The sequence below is a fragment of the Rhinolophus ferrumequinum genome, chromosome 11 (assembly GCF_004115265.2).
Source record: "Rhinolophus ferrumequinum isolate MPI-CBG mRhiFer1 chromosome 11, mRhiFer1_v1.p, whole genome shotgun sequence".
Taxonomy (NCBI): Eukaryota; Metazoa; Chordata; class Mammalia; order Chiroptera; family Rhinolophidae; genus Rhinolophus; species Rhinolophus ferrumequinum.
The window spans coordinates 46,867,216-46,885,692 of record NC_046294.1 but is presented as its reverse complement, the minus strand read 5'-3'; the positions used below and the strand labels follow the sequence as shown (position 1 = coordinate 46,885,692).

The following is an 18,477-nucleotide window of genomic DNA, read 5'->3' as shown; positions in this document are numbered from 1 at the left end:
ATACATATATCTAGTTAAATTTTATGCACAGCTGTCATGTTTCATTAGCCTACCTGTATTTCTTAGCGTCTTCTCTTCACAACTCGGAAAAATACAACTAATTTATCCATACATATATCTAGTAAATATTTTATGAGTGTCCTATATTTCAAACATCATACTAAGTGCTGAAGATTAATAAAAATATAATATAGTTTTTAACGCCCAGTTGAGCGTAGAAAACAGACAGGTTAACCTATAATTACCAATGCTGATAACCAATGATAAGGTGATCTTAGAGTCATGAACCAAGTGCTTGATGAATATAGTAAGTAAAAATCTCAGCCCCAACTTAGGTGTGCAGACATAAAGTTTTATTTACTGTTTCATAATTCAACCTATTTTCTATTTTGGAATTCCAGCCCACTATGTGGAAGAAAACTAATCACAAAAATTTGGGGTTTTCCCCACTTGTGTTCAAATTTTGAGGATCTTATACCATGGAATTTGGGTAGGTGGATGATGGAATGAGGTGACAAGTGCCCTCTTTAGTCTTTAGTAAATAGTACCCACAGATTGCTGTAGACTGTCCATCTTCTCTACTTATGGCCCCTTTAGATTCTCAGATATTCCCACCATTCTGGATCAATCTGAGCATATGCGTCTTGGAGTCATTCTTGATTTCTGTCTCCTACACTCTGCATACAAACTTGCAAATCCTGTTAATACCTTTGAAAATATAACCCGAATTTAATCACTCTTCGTCACCTCCACAAATGTCCCCCTTATCCAAGTCACAATTATCTCTCACTTGGATAATGTCAGCAATTTCCTGACCTTTCTTTCTGCTTCCATTCTTATCTCACCCCACCACCCAGTCTATTTCACCACAGAAAATGTCTTGGCTTGAAATAGTTTATTATTTATAATGTAACAAAAACAATAACAAAACAATAATATTTTATTATGCATTCTATGCCCAAGATATTATGCCAAGTATTTGTGGTAAGCAAAATAATGACCCAGAAGATGTCCTCATTCTAAAGCCTGGAACATGTGAACGTTACCTCCACATGGTGGAAGGAACTTTACAGATATGATTAAAGTTGCAGACCTTGAGATGGGGAGATCATCCTGTATTATCACAATTGGGCATCACCTGGAAGCTCTTAGAAATACAGAATATCAGATGTACTGAATCATACTGTGCATTTTTGCAAGATACTTAAGGGACTCACGTGACATTCATATTTGAGATGCACTGATGTACATCACGTAGGTGTTGGGACAACCTAGACCTGTGTGGGTATATTAGGATTCACGCTTGGTTTTGTGCAATATATGGATATGAGCAAACGTAAAGTGACATGTACTCACCAGTAAAGTGTTATATGAGGTGTTTTCATTGCCTTAAAAATCCTCACTACTCCATCTATTAATTCCTACCTCTTTCCAGCCCCTACAACCACTGATCCTTTGACTGTCTCCATCGTTTTGCCTTTCCCAGAATGTCATATACGATGTTTCCCCGAAAATAAGAGTGGGTCTTGTATTATGGTTTTCTCCAAAAGATGCATTAGGGCTTATGTTCAGGGGATGTCATCCTGAAAAATCATGCTAGGGCTGATTTTCCGGTTACGTCTTATTTTCGGGGAAACACGGTAGTTGGAAAGATACAGTATGTCGTGCGGAAGACCCTGCTCACTGCGCCATTTGTCATGCAGGGACTCTGGGTCCCACTCCCCACATAAAAATCCAGGATGTGGCTAGGCCAAAAAGGAACACCCAAAAAGCCATAGATAGGGGAGTCATACCACTATAGTCTCGCTGGAGGCTGGAGTCACACGACCTGCAACCTGCTGTCCGCTTTTCTGCCTGCCAACCAACCAACTGACTCACCAACCAACACAGCCATGACAGTTATATCAGGGGCTATTTGGCTAACAGGTAGCAGCTGATGGCCAACTAGTCACAGCCAACGGCCATCTACTACTCGAGCCAGTACTTTTCCACATGAGGCCGAGAGCCTGGAACCTTCTCTCTGGGACTCTGTCCCCACACAGTATTTTGTCATTTCTGACTGGCTTCTTTCACTTAGTAATATATATTTCAGTTTCTTTCATGTCTTTTCATGGCTGGCAGCTAATTTCTTTTCAGCATAGAATATATTCCATAGTCTGCATGTACAAGTTTATTTATGCATTCACCTGCTGAAGGACATCCTGGTTGCTTTTAAGTTTTGGTAATCATGAATAAAGCTGATTGTAGGGACGGAGTCCCAGAGAGCAGTTTCCAGGCTCTTGGCCTCACATGGAAAGGTGCTGGCTCGGGTAGTAGATGGCCATCAGCTGTAAACAGTCACCGGCCACTGATATGGCTGCCATGGCTGCACTAGACTATAGTGGTATGACTCCCCTACCTTTGTCTCCATGGGTGTTCCTTTTTGGCCTCACTGTGTCCTGTGTTCTTATGTGGGGAGCGGGACCAGAGACCCCGCATGACACCCTGCACGACACCCTGCATTACACTGATATAAAAATCCATGTGTAGGTTTTTGTGTAGACATAACTTTTCGGCTCCTTTGGGGAGATACTAAGGAGTGCAATTGCTAGATTTTATGGTAAGAACATATTTAGTTTTGTAAGAAACCACCAAACTGTCTTCCAAAGTGTCCGTAGCATTGCGCGTTCCCACCAGCAATGATTGCTCCACATCCTCACCAGGATTTGGTGTCATCACTGTTCTGGATTTTGGCCTTTTTAATAGGTATGTAGAGGTATCTCATTGTTGTTTTAATTTGCATTTCCCTGATAACATATGATGTGGAGCATGTTTTTATATGCTTGTTTGCTGAGTTGCTTCATTTCAAGTTTTCATTTTCTGTGTCTGTGCACAAGTCAGTAACAACTCCTAAGATATTCAGAATGTCCAGGGAACGTCTTGAGCTCTGAACCAGATACTACTGCACTAGTCTCAGTGAATATAGTTACTCAGCAACTCCTTTCTTACCTGAGTTCTAGGTCTTATGATTGCTGTGACATTGGCAAATGACTGGGGAGCAAACTGGTGGGAGAACCATTCACACCACTTCTCCCTTATTTTTGCCTTAAAGCAAAGCTTTGACTTACATCTGTTCAAGGGTCAAATTGCTTTTGAATGAGAACTGGAATTGTAATTCATCTCCAGGACTCCTTTTGGGGAAGTCAAATTGAAGCTAGACTGAAATGAAATTGCCCTTCATAGTCTGCCTGTTTGGGGCACAAAGGGTTAGCAAGACACAGCTATATAGAGTTCTCTCCTAGGAATTTGTTACTGCTGGGTAAATGTCTCTCACCAGGCAGCTTCTGGACTCCTTATAAAGGCTCTCTTGTTTAGCTCTGATAGCTTCTCTATTCCTGAGAACTCCTTATGAGTTCTCCTGGCAAAAGAGAATGTCTTTGGAGGTGGTTGAAGGGGACGAGATTGATCAGGGACCGTTTCCTCAGCCTTAGTACAGAAGGGCCTTTCTGCCCGTAAGTTTTTTAGGTTGAGATAATACATCTCTCCCCCTTCCCCATCTCTCTCTTCCCTTCACTCGCTGGCACTTGCTTGCTCTGAAATATTCTCTGCTGCTGCCTAAGATGACGCTTCAAACAACAGGGGGCAGGATGAAATGAACTTCCTTTGCAGACCCAAGAATTCTTTTTCCCATGAGGTCAGTATTTTAGTACATTGAAATCTTTTCTGAATACATCAGGGATTGTAAGACAGTTTATAAAACCAACAGTTCGAAGGAAATTGGTTAACTCAGTAGTATATATTCAACAGATTCACACATTATATATATTGATATATCAATTTGAAAACAATTTCTGTATTGTTCAAAATAGTTTTTAAAATATAGAATACAGTCATGAAGTCATGAGCAGGTATGTATTCGACATTTTTAAAAAGGGAAATTCTTTTAAAGTAAGGAGTGGCAACACATGTGGTTTGAAGTCAGAGAAAACAGAGTTCAGTTCTTGAATCTGCCATCACCATGTTGGATAAATCTGAGAAAGTAACATGATTCTCCTGAGTCTTGGTTTTCTAATCTTAACCTCAGTTTTCTCATCTGTAAAAAGGAGCTAATAATATCCAATGAATGTTGTTGTGACAGTGATGGATGTGAAGTTTGGTAGTTGGGGCAGTCTATTTATATGTTCTTGGTGGTCTGGTTAAGAGGATGTTTAAATCATAGCCTTGTCTTGGAAGACTTCTCTGTGGGAGAGAAAAAGGCATTTAAGTATCTTTTTCCAACAATACTTCTTTAATATTTGCTCATTAGTTTTACTGCAAGAACACCCAAGGGTGGTTTAAACATCATAGAATTAAAAAAAAAAAGAAAAGAGTTTTACTAACAGAGTTCCCTGCATTAAAATAGTCATTTTATGTTCCCTTTGATTTTATGAGTTGAAAAAAGATATCACGAGAAGCGTATAGAGCAGTGGAAAGAAAGATTCAGAGAAAGAGATACAATAAACCAAATTGTTTGGCACATAAGAGGCATTTAACACATTATCACTGTTGTTATTAAAGAGAAGACTAGCTTGGATGCTTCGATAATCCATTGGGGTATCTTAATTTATTTGCTATAATTAAAAGATCATTAACTGGAGAGCCTGCTTGTTTATCTTTAAAGTATAGAAGATAAGCTTTAAGGTTCTTCATACTTCATCTAGTAAATTTTTTGTAACACATTGTCTAAATTTGAGCCAAGTCCTAGAATCAATGATGAATACCAGATTAATAAGAAAACTGTTGGTTTATCATCTCTTGTTTTAATATATGCCAACATGGTTACCTGAACTTTACATCTAATTTGAGAGGGCCATATATCAGGAATGACAATTTATGTTTGATATTAAGTGTTTAGGGTCTATAACTATGACTAGATACAATTCATTAATTTATTTATCACACATCTTAGATTATTACGGCAAGCATTTTTCCTGGCTTTTAGATTACAAGTCTGAGAAAAACTGATATTATTTTTATTGGTTACAAAAGGGTTTATAAATCTTAATGAACTCTTAAGGATTTTTTTGCCTTGGAATCTGTGAAGTGAAGAAAAGAAGGATGAATTGTCTTTTGTGTTGTTCTATGGTTGCCCGGAAATATCTTATCTGCCCATGGACATACAATCATAGAAATGGAAAATATGTTATCATTATACAATCTAACCTCCTCTTTTATATGTATAGGAAATATACTGAAGTGTAGATCTAACATGTGGGAGTCTCACTATAACCCACGTGTCCTCATACAATTTAGTGCTCCGTCTCTTTCTCTAATTCACCCAAGATCAACTCCAAATCTAAGAAAAGAATAACTAGGTATGGACTTCCTCTGAAGAATATGACAAGGTTCACTAGTGATCCTAAATTATATGACATGTAGAAAAGAGTGAAAAACATTTTCTTCCCTATTTTTTTACAGGATATGCTTTTTTTCCCCCTAGGGAAATCGACTTCCTTCACTTATCATGCCGTACTTCAATCAGAGCATCCTCCGTCCTGCCATCTTCTTTCTCACTGGCATCCCTGGTTTTGAAACTTACCATGTCTGGATCTCCATCCTGTTTTGTTGTCTCTATGTCATTGCCATCTCTGGGAATGGCATGATCTTGTTTGTCATCATCACTGAGTCTAGCCTCCATGAACCCATGTACTATTTCCTTTCCATGCTATCCTTCACGGACCTAGGGCTGTGCCTTTCCACATTGGTCACCGTGTTGGGTATTTTCTGGTTCAATGTTCAAGAAATCAACTTTGATGCCTGCATTGGCCAAATGTTCTTTATCCATGGTTTCACATTCATGGAGTCATCAGTACTCCTGACAATGGCCTTTGACCGCTTCATTGCCATCTGTAACCCATTGAGATATTCCACAATCTTAACGAATTCAAGGATCATCAAAGTGGGCTTTGCAATCGTTATTAGGGGAACAGCAGCTCTAGTCCCTTTACTCCTGCTCCTTAAGCGTCTCTCCTTCTGCCATAGTCATGTTCTGCACCATTCATACTGTTTCCATCCTGATGTAATGAAGCTTTCATGCACAGATACCAAGATCAACAGTGCTTTTGGCCTGGCCATTGTCATCTGTACTGCTGGCCTGGACTTTGTCTTGATCCTCCTCTCCTATGTTCTGATCATCCACTCTGTGCTCAGCATCGCCTCCCCAGAGGAGCGGAAAAAGGCCTTTGGTACGTGTGTCTCACACATAAGTGCTGTTGCCATCTTCTATATCCCTATGATCAGCTTGTCACTGGTGCATAGATTTGGGAAGCATGCCCCTCCCCTTGTGCACACATTCATTGCAAATGTTTATCTGCTCGTCCCTCCTGTAATGAATCCCATAATCTACAGTGTGAGGACGAAGCAAATTCGCAAAGCTGCGCTCAAAGTATTCCTGTCTAAGCTGATTTAAGAAATTGTTGGACTACCATATCTTGACAAAGTCTGCTCTGATTCATGTTTGATCATTTACTATACCTTGAAAAAGCGTGTTTATACCTGCTTTCACTCTATTCTGATGATCTAGTAACTTACTCCTTACACGGTAAATTCTTTGAGAGCAGGGACTGTGTCTGGTGTACTTCTGGTGCTTCCACAGTACTTTACTGGGTGTAGAATAGAGCTTTGGTTAAAATATGTTTGTGACCCTGGACAAATGAAGTCATGTTTTGAGGTCTAGACAGTCTCACCACCTCTGGAGTATGTTGCTATTTAAAGATATCTGATACAATTTAGATCAGTAGGAAAGTCTAGGTTTCAGTAATTCTTACAGTTGAAGATTATTCCTCAGAACAGATTATTCATGGCTAAGAAACATGAGTAAGTATACTAAATGAGAAGAAATGTGAATAGAAAAGGTAATTTCCTAATTCAAAAAGAGTCCTTCAGGTCTCTGAAGGGTGTGGCCTGGTTTTTATGGCTGGTTCTTAGTCTTGTGGTTGGCAATGAACTTTTTTCCCCCTCAGATAGTCATTTTTGAAGTGAATGTCTTTTTGAAGTAATGGCTTGGCAATCAAAGCGTAAGTCAGGCACTTGCCTTACGAAAAAAGAAAAACCAACTATCAGAGTTCTGTACATTTTCACAAATTTTGTGCTTTTTAAAATATACCTTTTGAAACAATGCTTGCTTAAGACTGTCTCAGCCAATGCTGAAAATAAGTCTGGTTAATTTGATGTACAATTTGGAAGAGCAGATGATGGGGTGTCTGCTAAATGTTTTGAGCACATTGAGATTCTGTTTAAGAATATTTCTTAAGTTGATATTTCTGTATAATGGGTACATTATAGCTTAGGGGGAACATTTGATATTCTTCCCATTCAGGTTGATATTGACACCAAGCATGGAACTGAAATACATTATGGAGACTCAAAGTGCCCAACTTCCTCAGTTGCTTGATAAAGAGCTGAAGAAGTGTGCTTTTCTAGGAAAAGAGAAAGATTAAATCCTATGCTGAGCAATTTCTATTATGTTATTTAGGCACAAATGTTTTAGAATGCCAGTACTTCCATGACATGGATCCTGCCCCCCGTGTAGCTTTATCACCTGCCACTTGCTCCCCCACTTGAACCCATGGTTCCAGGCATACTGAGTAATTTATTAGTCACCTCTGTTCTTCCTGTGCTCTGTTCTCCCTTGTCTCCTGACAGACCTGGAGCTGACCTTCCTGGAGGATGAATTCATGCTCTTCTGTGCTCTCATCATAAACATGCCCTGTTGTAATCCCCACGTTTTATGTCTGTTTCTTTACTGGGATTTAAGCATTTGAAGGGAAATGACTTTGTTCTATTCTTTGTATGACCAGTGCACTACTCTGGAATGTGATAGGTACTTAAAGTGTTTTGCAAAAGAATTAACGAAGCTGCTTCCCTTCTTCTTCCTCCTTTTTTTTTTTGCCAAAGCAAAGAGTTTTCTAAAAAAAAGTACAAAATTCATCAAAGTGAGGAAGATACATTTATCAGCTGGGTGTGGGGGTAGTGGGGGATCAGGAGTGAATGCATGCATAGAACAGGTTTTCTTGTTTGGAATTTTACACTTACAAAGTGACTTTTAACAACATTTTATCAAGAAATAAGATCAAAGAACTACAGCCTCAGTCTTTGCAAAAATAAGGGTAACAATACAGAAGAAAAAGAAGTTATGAGAGAGAATAAACCCTTGGGAAGCTTCATACTCTGGGGGCACAAAAAAGTCCACCAGGAGTTTTCTGATTAAGAGATTCCAGGCAGCCTGAGTTGTAGCGCCTTACATGTGCCACCTACCCCTGAGTAGAAAACTTCCCCAGCTCCTCGGAGTCTTTCCTGGCTTACAGGGCAGGGAAGACCATATCTCCATACTTTGTAAGTAAAACTGATTAATTCAGGGAAAAATCAGACTACACACACTGGTTTCCTTTAAGAATGAAAAAGATTTTATTAACTGCAAAGAGCTCTCATGGGTGCCTAAGAAAAATTGTGGAAAACTCCTTTCTACACGCTGTATTTCTGGGGATGTTCTCTTCTAACTGATGGGGTTCAGTTGATCCAGGCGTCATAAGTTTTGCTGCTAGGAGTAAGTCGTCAGTGCCCATGCAATTGGTTAGATGTGAGTTTTGGGTTGAGTTACCTTCCAAAACGGTTGCCTAAGTCGCGCTGGCATACTGCCGAGGACTATCGCCGCCATTGTCCTCATTCCCGTTTTCACTTACCATTGGTAAATGCTGCCCACGTAATAGTCAGCATATTAGATGTTTTACAAATGAGCTACTAATTTCACAGAAGTAAAATGTGAGGTAAAGTTGTTCTTTGGAGAACCTCAGCTAGTTGGTGAGAGAGCCAACATTTGAACCTAGGTTTGTCTGACCCTATAACCATATTGTTCACTGTCTGTAATCAGAGGAGAGAGATAACTCATGGTAACTCCCCGCAGAACTGGCAGTATGCTCTGATAGTTGGTTTGCAGTATTATCTTACAAAGAGAGAATTACTATCAATAAATGGGGGAGACGGCATATAAACATTTAGTCTATAATAAAAGAAGAGTCTTCCATCAGAAAACAACAACAACAAAAAGCAAATAGAACATGTGTACACACATAGGAATGAACACATACAGGTGTGGGAATGAGGGAGAGCTCAGTACGTTAATTCCAATTGCCACATGTATAATTTCAGGAAACACAGCATGATTTAAGTAGGCAAAACAGGAATTTGTTGAGGACCTGATTTATTTTCAGAATTCTTGGTTTACAACTCTTAGACTTAATTTACATCAAGTGTATATTGTTATTTCACACTGTACAGAAAAAAAAATGCAAGGCATTTGGAATATAAAAATGGATAAGCAATGACTCACCTGCAAGTAGTTTTGTTTTATTTTTCAGTCAGACAGGCATATTTTCAAATAACTTATGATCACACAATTTAATAACCACTATTCTAGATATATAAATAAAAAAAGAAGCACTTCCAGAGAAGAAGTAATTTCTTCAGACTTCACATAGAGAAGGTGATGCCACAAAATGCTTCCAGAAATAAATAAATTAATGTTGAACTTATAAATGGATCAATGGAGGAAATAATGACTCTAAAGAACTTAGGCTCTTTCAAAGAAGAGCGGAAAGCACATGAATTAAGCAAAGCACAGCAGTGTGAAAAAACTTGCTATATTTGGTAGTTTGGTGAAGTAGGAAAATCCCAGACTGACTACGTGTAAAGATTCCGGGGGTTGGGAAGAGGTTCGGTAGCAGTAAGAGTAGGTTTTGCTCAGATTGGGAAGATCCTTGACTGCTATAGTAAAGAGATAAGGAGTTTCAACTGTGCTGAAGGCAATGAAGAGCTCTGTACGAGGAGTGACATGAAGATACATATTTTTGAGATCACACTGGCATCAACAAGGAGAAACTCAGGGCAGGGAAACTACTTATGAGAATACTGCTGTAGTTCCTGCAAAAACTAATGAGAGTTTTGTATAAAATGGAGGTGATGGAACTGGAAGATAAAGATGGTCAATTAAAGGCCATTTCAGAAGTTGAACCTATTTAAGTTTGGAGATTCGATGGCCTAGTCAATTGTGTAGGCAGAATGCTGAAAGGACCCTCAAGGTTCCTGCCCCCTATGTACTCGTCCAGTATAAAACCTACCCCTTGAGTGTGAATGGACCTATGAATGTGCTGGGGTAACGCTCCTGTTATTGTTACGTCATATGGCAAAGGGAGTTTGCAGAGTTAATAAGGTCTCTGACTACTTGACTTTGAGTTAATCAAAAGGGAGACTATGCTGGGTGGGCCTGGCTAATCATGTGAGCCTTTAAATGAGACAAGAAGCAACAGATTACAAGATGCAAGATGTCATGTTGTGAGAGGTCCAATGGCTGGGACTGAGGTTAGTCTCTAGGAGCTAAGAACAATGAGGCTCCAGCCAGCAGGAAAACAGGAAAACAAGGAACTCAATTCTGACAACAACCTGAAGGAGTCTGGACTAGGACTCCCGAGCTCCAGATGAGAACACAGTCCTGCCTGAAACCTCGATTTTAGCTTGTGAGATCCTGAACAGAGATCCTACTTACACTGTGCTCAGATGTCTGACTTACCAAAATGTGAGATAGTGTATGTGTCTTGTTTAAATCATGCGTTTGTGGGAGTTTTTTTTTTTTTTTTTGATGTAGCAACTGTATGTTTCAGTCCAAAGAGAAGCCAGATTTCAACTGTAGATGTGTATTATTAAAGAGGAAAATGAGGGTAAACAAATGTTCAAAAACTTGTTGATGAAGGGAAGGAGACACATGAAACATGGAGGCAGGGTTAATAGAAAGGTTTTTTTTGTGTGTTTTTACAGCTTTAATTTAGTTTGTTTACTTATTTAATTGAATGTTAATTTCTATTTCTTGGGAAAAGTTTACAGCAATAATGTTTATTTTTAGCATACATACATATTTCAAGAGGTGCTGTTGAGTTTGGAATCTATCACTAATTATTTCTTTCGTGCCATCAATTCGTTCATTTTAATGTCTATGTTGGAATGACTGACGATTAAAATTAGTAATTCAAATATGTTTGTTATTTTTATTTATTTATCTTTATTAGTTTCAGGTGAATAAAACAATATAATAGTTAGACACTTATTATTTATATCCCTCATAAAGTGATAACCTCCCTCCCCCAATCTACTACCCCTCTGACATCTCATACAGCTGTTACATTTCCTCTGTCTCTATTCCAAAAGCTGTATTCCACTTCTTGTGAATGTGTATATATATATATATATGTATATATATATAAAATCATAGTTGACATTCATTATTCTTCAGTTTCAGGTGCACAGTGCAGTGATCAGGCATCTACATCATCCCTGAGGTGGTCTCACTAATAAGACAAGTGTCCATCGGATACCCTACAAAATCTTTCCAACATTATTGATTACATTCCCCAAACACTGACTTTCGTATCCCTGTGGCAATCCTGTGGTAACCAATGGTGCTTTCTAATCCCCTCACCTTCTCCCTCATCCCCACCCCCCTCCCATCTTGCAGCCCTCAGTTTTTCCCCTATACTTCTGAGACTGTTTCTGATTAGCTCATTCGTTTATTCAAAGAAGATTTTAGGTGTTGATAGAATTTATATATATTATATATATGTATAATATAGTTAAATTTTGCTTTACCAATTTTTTTTTTAATCATTTACTCCTGTTGGGAGAATGAATAGACACTGTGTATTTGGGAAATTATGGAAATATATAGAAAAAGCACTTGAAACATTTTGATTCAAGTATAGGAGATTAAAATAAAGAATAGAAGGAGATCATGCAGGAGATAAAATAAAGAATAGAAAAATTGGATTTTCTACTCATTTCCAGCTCCACATTTTTGTTGAATCATTTTTTAAAGATTATTATTAAAATATAGCTAACATACAATATTATATTAGTTTCAGGTGTACACCGTAGTTATTCCACATTTATATACCTAAAGAAGTGGTCACCATGAAAAGTCCAGCAACCATCTGATACTGTATGATTCTATCTCAATACTATTGACTATATTCCCTATGCTGTACATTACATCCGCATGACTTATTTGTTTTATACCTGGAAATTTGGATCTTGTATTCCCTTTCACCTTTTCCTTCTTTTTAAAATTTCAATTACACTTGACATTTAATATTATTTTATATTAATTTCAGGTGTACAGCATAGTGGTTAGACATTTATATAATTTATGAAGTGATCCCCCTGACAGGCCTAGTACTCACCTGGCACTGTACATAATTATTACCATATTATTGACTATATTCTCTGTGCTTTATTTGACATTCTCATGACTATTTTGTAACTACTCATTTGTACTTCTTAATTCCTTCACATTTTTCACCCTGCCCCCAACCCCCTCCCATTTATTATCCCAACAAATTATACCCACTTGAAACCATACATAGTTATTACAATATTACTGGCTATAATCCATGCTATACCCTACATCCTCTTGATTACTGCGTAACAGCAAATTTGTACTTCTTAATCCCCTCCCCTTTTTCACTCACTCCCAACCCTTCTCCCATCTGGCAACCATAAATATGTTCTCTTTATCTACGAGTTTGTTTCTGTTTTGTTGTTTTATTTTGTTCTTTAGATTCCACATATAAGTGAAATCACATTGCATCTATCTTTCTCTGTCTTACACTCTACTCGGTATTGTGCCCTCCAGGTCTATCCATGCCACTGCAGATGGCAAGAACTCACTTTTTTTCCATGGCTGAGCAACATTCCATTGTATATATGTACTGCATCCTCTTTATTCATCCATCAACGGGCACCCAGGCTGCCTCCATATCTTGGACATTGTAAACAATGCTGCAATGAACTAATGGATCCTGTCCCCTCGAAGTAGCATTTAGGTTTTTTTTTCAGATAAATACCCTGAAGTGGTATTAATGGGTTTTTCTTTGTCTCTTGTTATAGCCCTTGTTTTAAAATCTATTTTGTCTGGTATAAGTATTGCCACCCGGCTTTTGTTTGTTTTCATTTTCATGAAATATCTTTTTCCATCCTTTTACGTTCCATCTGTGTTTGTCTTTCAATCTGAAGTGATTGTCTTGTAGGCAGCATATATAAAGGTTTTGTTTTCTTATCCATTCAGCGCTCCTATGTCTTTTGAGTGGAGTATTTAATCCATTTACATTGAAAGTAATTGCTGATAGATATGCTGTTTTATTATTCATACTTTTGATCTTTTTTTTCCACCTTAAAGGTGTCACTCTAACATTCCTTGTAATACTGATTTGGTGGTGATGAATTCCTTTAGCTTTTTCTTGTCTGGGAAGCTCTTTATCTGTCCTTCGATTCTAAATGATAGCTTTGCTGGGTAGAGTAATCTTGGTTATAGGTCCTTGCTTTTCATCACATTGAATATTTTGTTCCAGTCCCTTCTGGCCTGCATAGTTTCAGTTGAGAAATCAGCTGACAATCTTCTGGGAGCTCCCTTATAAGTTACTAGTTGCCTTTCTCTTGCTGCTTTTAAGATTCTCTCTTTGTCTTTAACCTTTGTCGTTCTAATTATAATATATCTTAGTGTGAGCCTTTGTGTGGTTGTGTTCATCTTGTTTGGGACTCTGCACTTCCTGGACTTATATATCTATTTCCTTCACCAGGTTAGGAAAGTTTTAAGTAATTATTTCTTCAAATCATTCTCAATTTCTTGATTTCTCTCTTCTCCTTCTGATACGCCTATGATGCAAATGTTATGCTCAACATCGTCCCAGAGGTCTCTTAAACTATCCTCATTTTTAAAATTCTTTTTTCCTTTTGTCTGTTCCAATTGGGTATTTTCTGCTACCTTGTCTTTTGAATCACTGATTTAATTCTTTACTTCATCTGGTCTGCTGGTGATTCCTTCTAGTGCATCCTTTATTTCAGTTATTGTATTTTTCACTTCTGACTGGTTCTTTTTTTATGCTTTCTATCTCTTTGTTGAAATTCTCACTAAGTTCCTTGAGCATTCTTAGAACCATTGTTTTGAACTCTGTATCTGGTAGGTTGTTTGCCTCCATTTCGTTTAGTTCTGTTTCTGGAGTTTTCTCTTGTTCTCTCATTTGAGATGTATTTCTTTGTTGCCTCATTTTGGCTGCCTCACTGTTTGTTTCTATGTATTAGGTAGATCTGCTATGTCTTCTAGTCTTGGTTGAATGGCGTTATGTAGTAGGTGCCCTGTGGTGCCCTGGTGCAGTCTCCCTAGTCACGTGCTCTGGGTGGTCCAGGAGTTTCCTCTGTGTGAGTTGTGTATGTCCTCCTGTTATAGTTCAGTCTTGATTGCTATTAACATGTCAGTAGGTGGTATTGACCCTCAGGCTGATTGGCTGTAGGGTTTGGCTATGTCCACAGCTTATAGGCTGCTCTGTGGGGGCTTACCTGACTGAATGGGATTTGCCATATTGGGCTCTGGTGCCTGTTGAGACCTCCCTTTGGGGGTGCTGCTTGTGAGGCTAATTGGATGGTGCTCTGCTGTGGTCTGAAGCCAACCTCCAAGTATTTTGGTTCTGGGGACTCTTGCAAGGGTCTCCAGTGCAGGCTGAGGTAACTGACTGCCTGTGACTGTCCGGAGACTACCTGGTAGGAGCTACAAAACAATCTGCCATTGTTGCTGCCTGTGCTAACCCTGGAGGCATATGGGAGATGCCACATTGAGAGCTGAGGATGGCTACCACCAGAACTGAGCTTGGGGGTAGCTCCACAAAAAGCCAGGACATCATAAGGACTGCTGCCACCTGTTGCCTCCCTTAAGGTTCAGCTGCTGATAAAGCCTCATGTGGTACACAAGTTTGGCGAGTCAGGATCTCAGGAAGTCACTAGAGAGGGAAAAATTGTGGTCAACAGGTTAATGTAGTCTCTGGCTTGGTGCCAGATCTGAGCCTGGAGCTACTCATCTTAGAGCACACTGAGGCCAGCTGCTGCCCACTGAGTTTTGTACACTCCAATATTTTTCAAGAAAGAGTGCAATGTGTGTGGGGCTGGCTGCTCTCAGAGAAAGTGCCTCTGGTGTTGGGTGAGTTGGGTGGGGCGGAGTCTCAGGGATCAGCAGGGTGGAGCCAATCAGATTCAGAATTGGCCTGTGGAGGAGGGCTCAACACAGGAAAGGTGGTGCCCATCTGCAAGCTGCATGAGAGGAAAACCCCACACAGGGAAAATTCTGACTGTCCTTCAGCCCTTAGTTATGAAGTCACACACTTCAGTCTGTCCCCAGCATGACTCTGACACCCCTGAGTCATTGTCCTTCCGCCAGAGTCCAAGGTGAGTACCTGAGAGTGAAAAAGTCTGTGTGTGGGCCCTTTAAGGGATGTCTGGGTTTCTCGCAGCCTTCCATCCCCCCTGGGTGTTTGGAATCTGCACTGTTTTTCACATCCAAATGTTGTGGGGACTCCTCTTTCCAGCACCAGTATTCTGGGCTGGGGAGATTGGTGTGGGGCTGCAGTCTCTTGCTCCTCAGGAAGGAACCTCCATGGCTGAGATATGTCTCCTGGTTCTCAACTGCCACATGGAGGCTTGAGACCAGCTATTGTGCATCTCCACCCCTCCTACCAGTCTGGATGTGATGACTTCTTTATATCCTTAGTCATAAAACTTTTGTTCAGCCAGATTTCAGATGATTCTCCAGGTTGATTGTTCTGTAATTTAGTTGTAATTTTAATGTGTTCACGGAAGGAAACAGGCACAGTGTTTATCTGCTCCATCATCTTGGATCTCCTAGAAAGTGTTTTTATGATGTGTTTGTTTGTTTGTTTTACATTATGCTTAGGCTGAGAAAAAATGTGGAATATTTATAGACTGTGGTAATAGTGCAAATGAAAAGGAATACACATTTTTAAAAAAGAAAGACGGAAAATTTATTAGCATTATTTCCTAGAGCAGAAAGAGATCTATATATTCCTTCTTTCCTCTGTGTTTAGAAACTTCCAGATTCTTTGCTCATTGATGGTGATGAGATAATTCCATACTGGATCCTTGTTACCTTTAAACACTGCCTTTTAATACTTTGTATCTCACACTTTACTGGTCAATCTAAAATATCTAAAACTATATACCTTGGGTATGCTTTGAATATCTTCATGGTTATTTTTACCTATTATCCCCTGCCCAAGTAATCTTCATGTTCTCAAGGAAGCCTTTCCTGACTTTTCCCTACACAACTTTCTAATATATACAACCTCTGTTATTTTAAACACAAACTTTTTAGTGTATATATCACACTGCATTTTATTTATTACATGTTTGTTTTCCTCACTATCCTATCCTTTCCTAAATATCCTGAAGGGCAGGTGCCATATCTAATTTGGTTCTATATCCTTATTGTCTGGATTATAGCATGTACTCAGTAATTTAATGTTAAATTAGACTAATGTCCAAAATGAATCAGGAGGCTAGGTGTTAGGGTTGTATTTGGAAAGGAGTAGGAGTTCCTCTGAGTCAGGAAATAATGAAGAAAGGTTGAAAAAAATCATAGTTGTGAAGGAAGAAGTCACCACGGGACACTGTCTTAGACTTAGATGATACTCCCACATTTTCTCTCAGCTGTCAGATATTGGGACAAGCAGATAGTATAGACAGGATGAAATAAAAGTTGGGAAAGGAGGGTAGAGAAATGTTTTTTCAATTTTTAAACTTATTTTTTCTTTTTAAGTGATAATAGCTAAAATTTGTGAGCTTTTACCACAGTTAGGTACTGTGTTTGCTTACTTTTACATAAGCATTAATTTAATTCTCATAGTAATCCTATGGGGAATATATATCATCATTTCTTTAGAGCTAGGGCAATTCAGGCATACTCACTTTAGTAATTTGTCATGTGGTAACTTAGTTCATAAATGCATTATCCCATGCTTGAACACTATTAAAGTTTAGAATACTTAATCCTAAGATATTGAGTTGGTATGCAAGATAAAAACTCATAACATCATATTTTCCATAATACTCACATTGTAGATCCTATGTACGCAAAAAGTTCTGTTTGTAATTTCTTAGTTGCTTATATTTGAAGAGAAACTTTCTTTTTGGGCCATCAAAAGCTAATATAGTTTATTTACTGTATCAGCATTACGTATACTGTTTTATATTTCAAACAACCCTTTGGAAACATTTCAATAAATAGATACTGACAGTTTACCATATGAGGTCAGGAAGTGGTGGACTCAAACCTCAGCCACGTTATTTAACATCCATGTGAATTTAAAAAGATGGGTCATGGTTCCATTAGTTTGAGTACAAATTTTGTTACATGTAATTGCTCATTTCATATTTTCTCCTTTATTAGATGCGGTCTTATTTTTCAGAAAAGTTTTCATTTTCTTAATCATTCTATGTGAACCCTTTAAATAATATAGATATTGAATATTATAAATGTTTACAAAGTGAAATATTATTTTTATGTTAAATTTTTATGTTAAATTTTAATTTTTATGTTAAATTCAAAATAAAAAAGGCATTTTTTATTGAAGGATACTCAGCTTCAGACTCTGCAGTTCAACATGTCAGACTCTGTCTGAGTTCAACATGTCAATCCAGAATACTACATCCTCTTCCATCATTTTCCTGCTAACTGGTGTTCCCGGGCTGGAAGACTTTCACACCTGGATCTCCATTCCCTTCTGCTTTCTCTATATAACTGCCCTCTCAGGAAACAGTCTGATTCTCTTTGCCATTGTCACTCAGCCCAGCCTCCACCAACCCATGTATTATTTCCTCTCCATGCTGTCTACCACTGACCTCGGCTTGTCCATATCTACTCTGGTCACCATGTTGGCTATATTCTGGTTTGATGCCAGGAAGATCAGTTTTAATGCCTGCTTGTCACAGATGTTTTTCATTCAACTCTTCACTGTCATGGAATCTTCAGTGCTGTTGGCCATGTCTTTCGATCGCCTTGTGGCCATTTCTAATCCTCTGAGATATGCTTCTATCTTAACAGATCTTAAAATAGCACAGATTGGAGTAGCAATCATCACCAGAGGTACATTAATCCTAATACCTGTGCAGGTGCTTCTTAAACGTCTATCATTCTGTCACAGCCACGTTCTCCACCACTCCTACTGCTTCCACCCTGATGTGATGAAGCTCCCCTGCACAGACACCAGGATCAATAGTGCAGCTGCAGTAGTGCAGCTGATCACTACTGCTGGGGTGGACTCCATCTTCATCCTCCTTTCTTATCTTTTGATTATTAAGACTGTCCTCAGCATTGCATCCCCAGAAGAGAGGAAGAAAGCCTTTAGCACATGTATCTCCCACATTGGGGCTGTTGCTGTATTCTATATCCCATTGATCAGTCTGTCCTTTGTTCACAGATTTGGGAAATGGGCCCCACTCTATGTACATACTCTGATTGCCAATGCCTACCTGCTGGTCCCTCCTGTCATGAATCCCATCATTTACAGTATGAAGACCAAACAGATACGTCGGGCTGTGCTGAAAGTTCTCCATCCCAGTGCAACAAAGAACTAG

The 18,477-nt window shown here is 38.8% G+C and overlaps 2 protein-coding genes across 2 annotated transcripts; both read left to right on the top strand.

Annotated features, from left to right (window-relative positions):
• The first annotated feature begins 3,574 nt into the window (after positions 1-3,574).
• Positions 3,575-6,427, top strand: LOC117030831 (olfactory receptor 51F2-like). The gene is made up of 2 exons (XM_033121070.1): positions 3,575-3,673; positions 5,459-6,427. The coding sequence occupies exons 1-2, from the start codon at positions 3,632-3,634 to the stop codon at positions 6,425-6,427; spliced, it is 1,011 nt and encodes a 336-aa protein (XP_032976961.1). The 5' UTR covers positions 3,575-3,631.
• An 11,102-nt stretch (positions 6,428-17,529) lies between these two features.
• Positions 17,530-18,477, top strand: LOC117030847 (olfactory receptor 51F2). The gene has a single exon (XM_033121092.1). It carries the CDS (start codon positions 17,530-17,532, stop codon positions 18,475-18,477), a length of 948 nt encoding a protein of 315 aa, XP_032976983.1.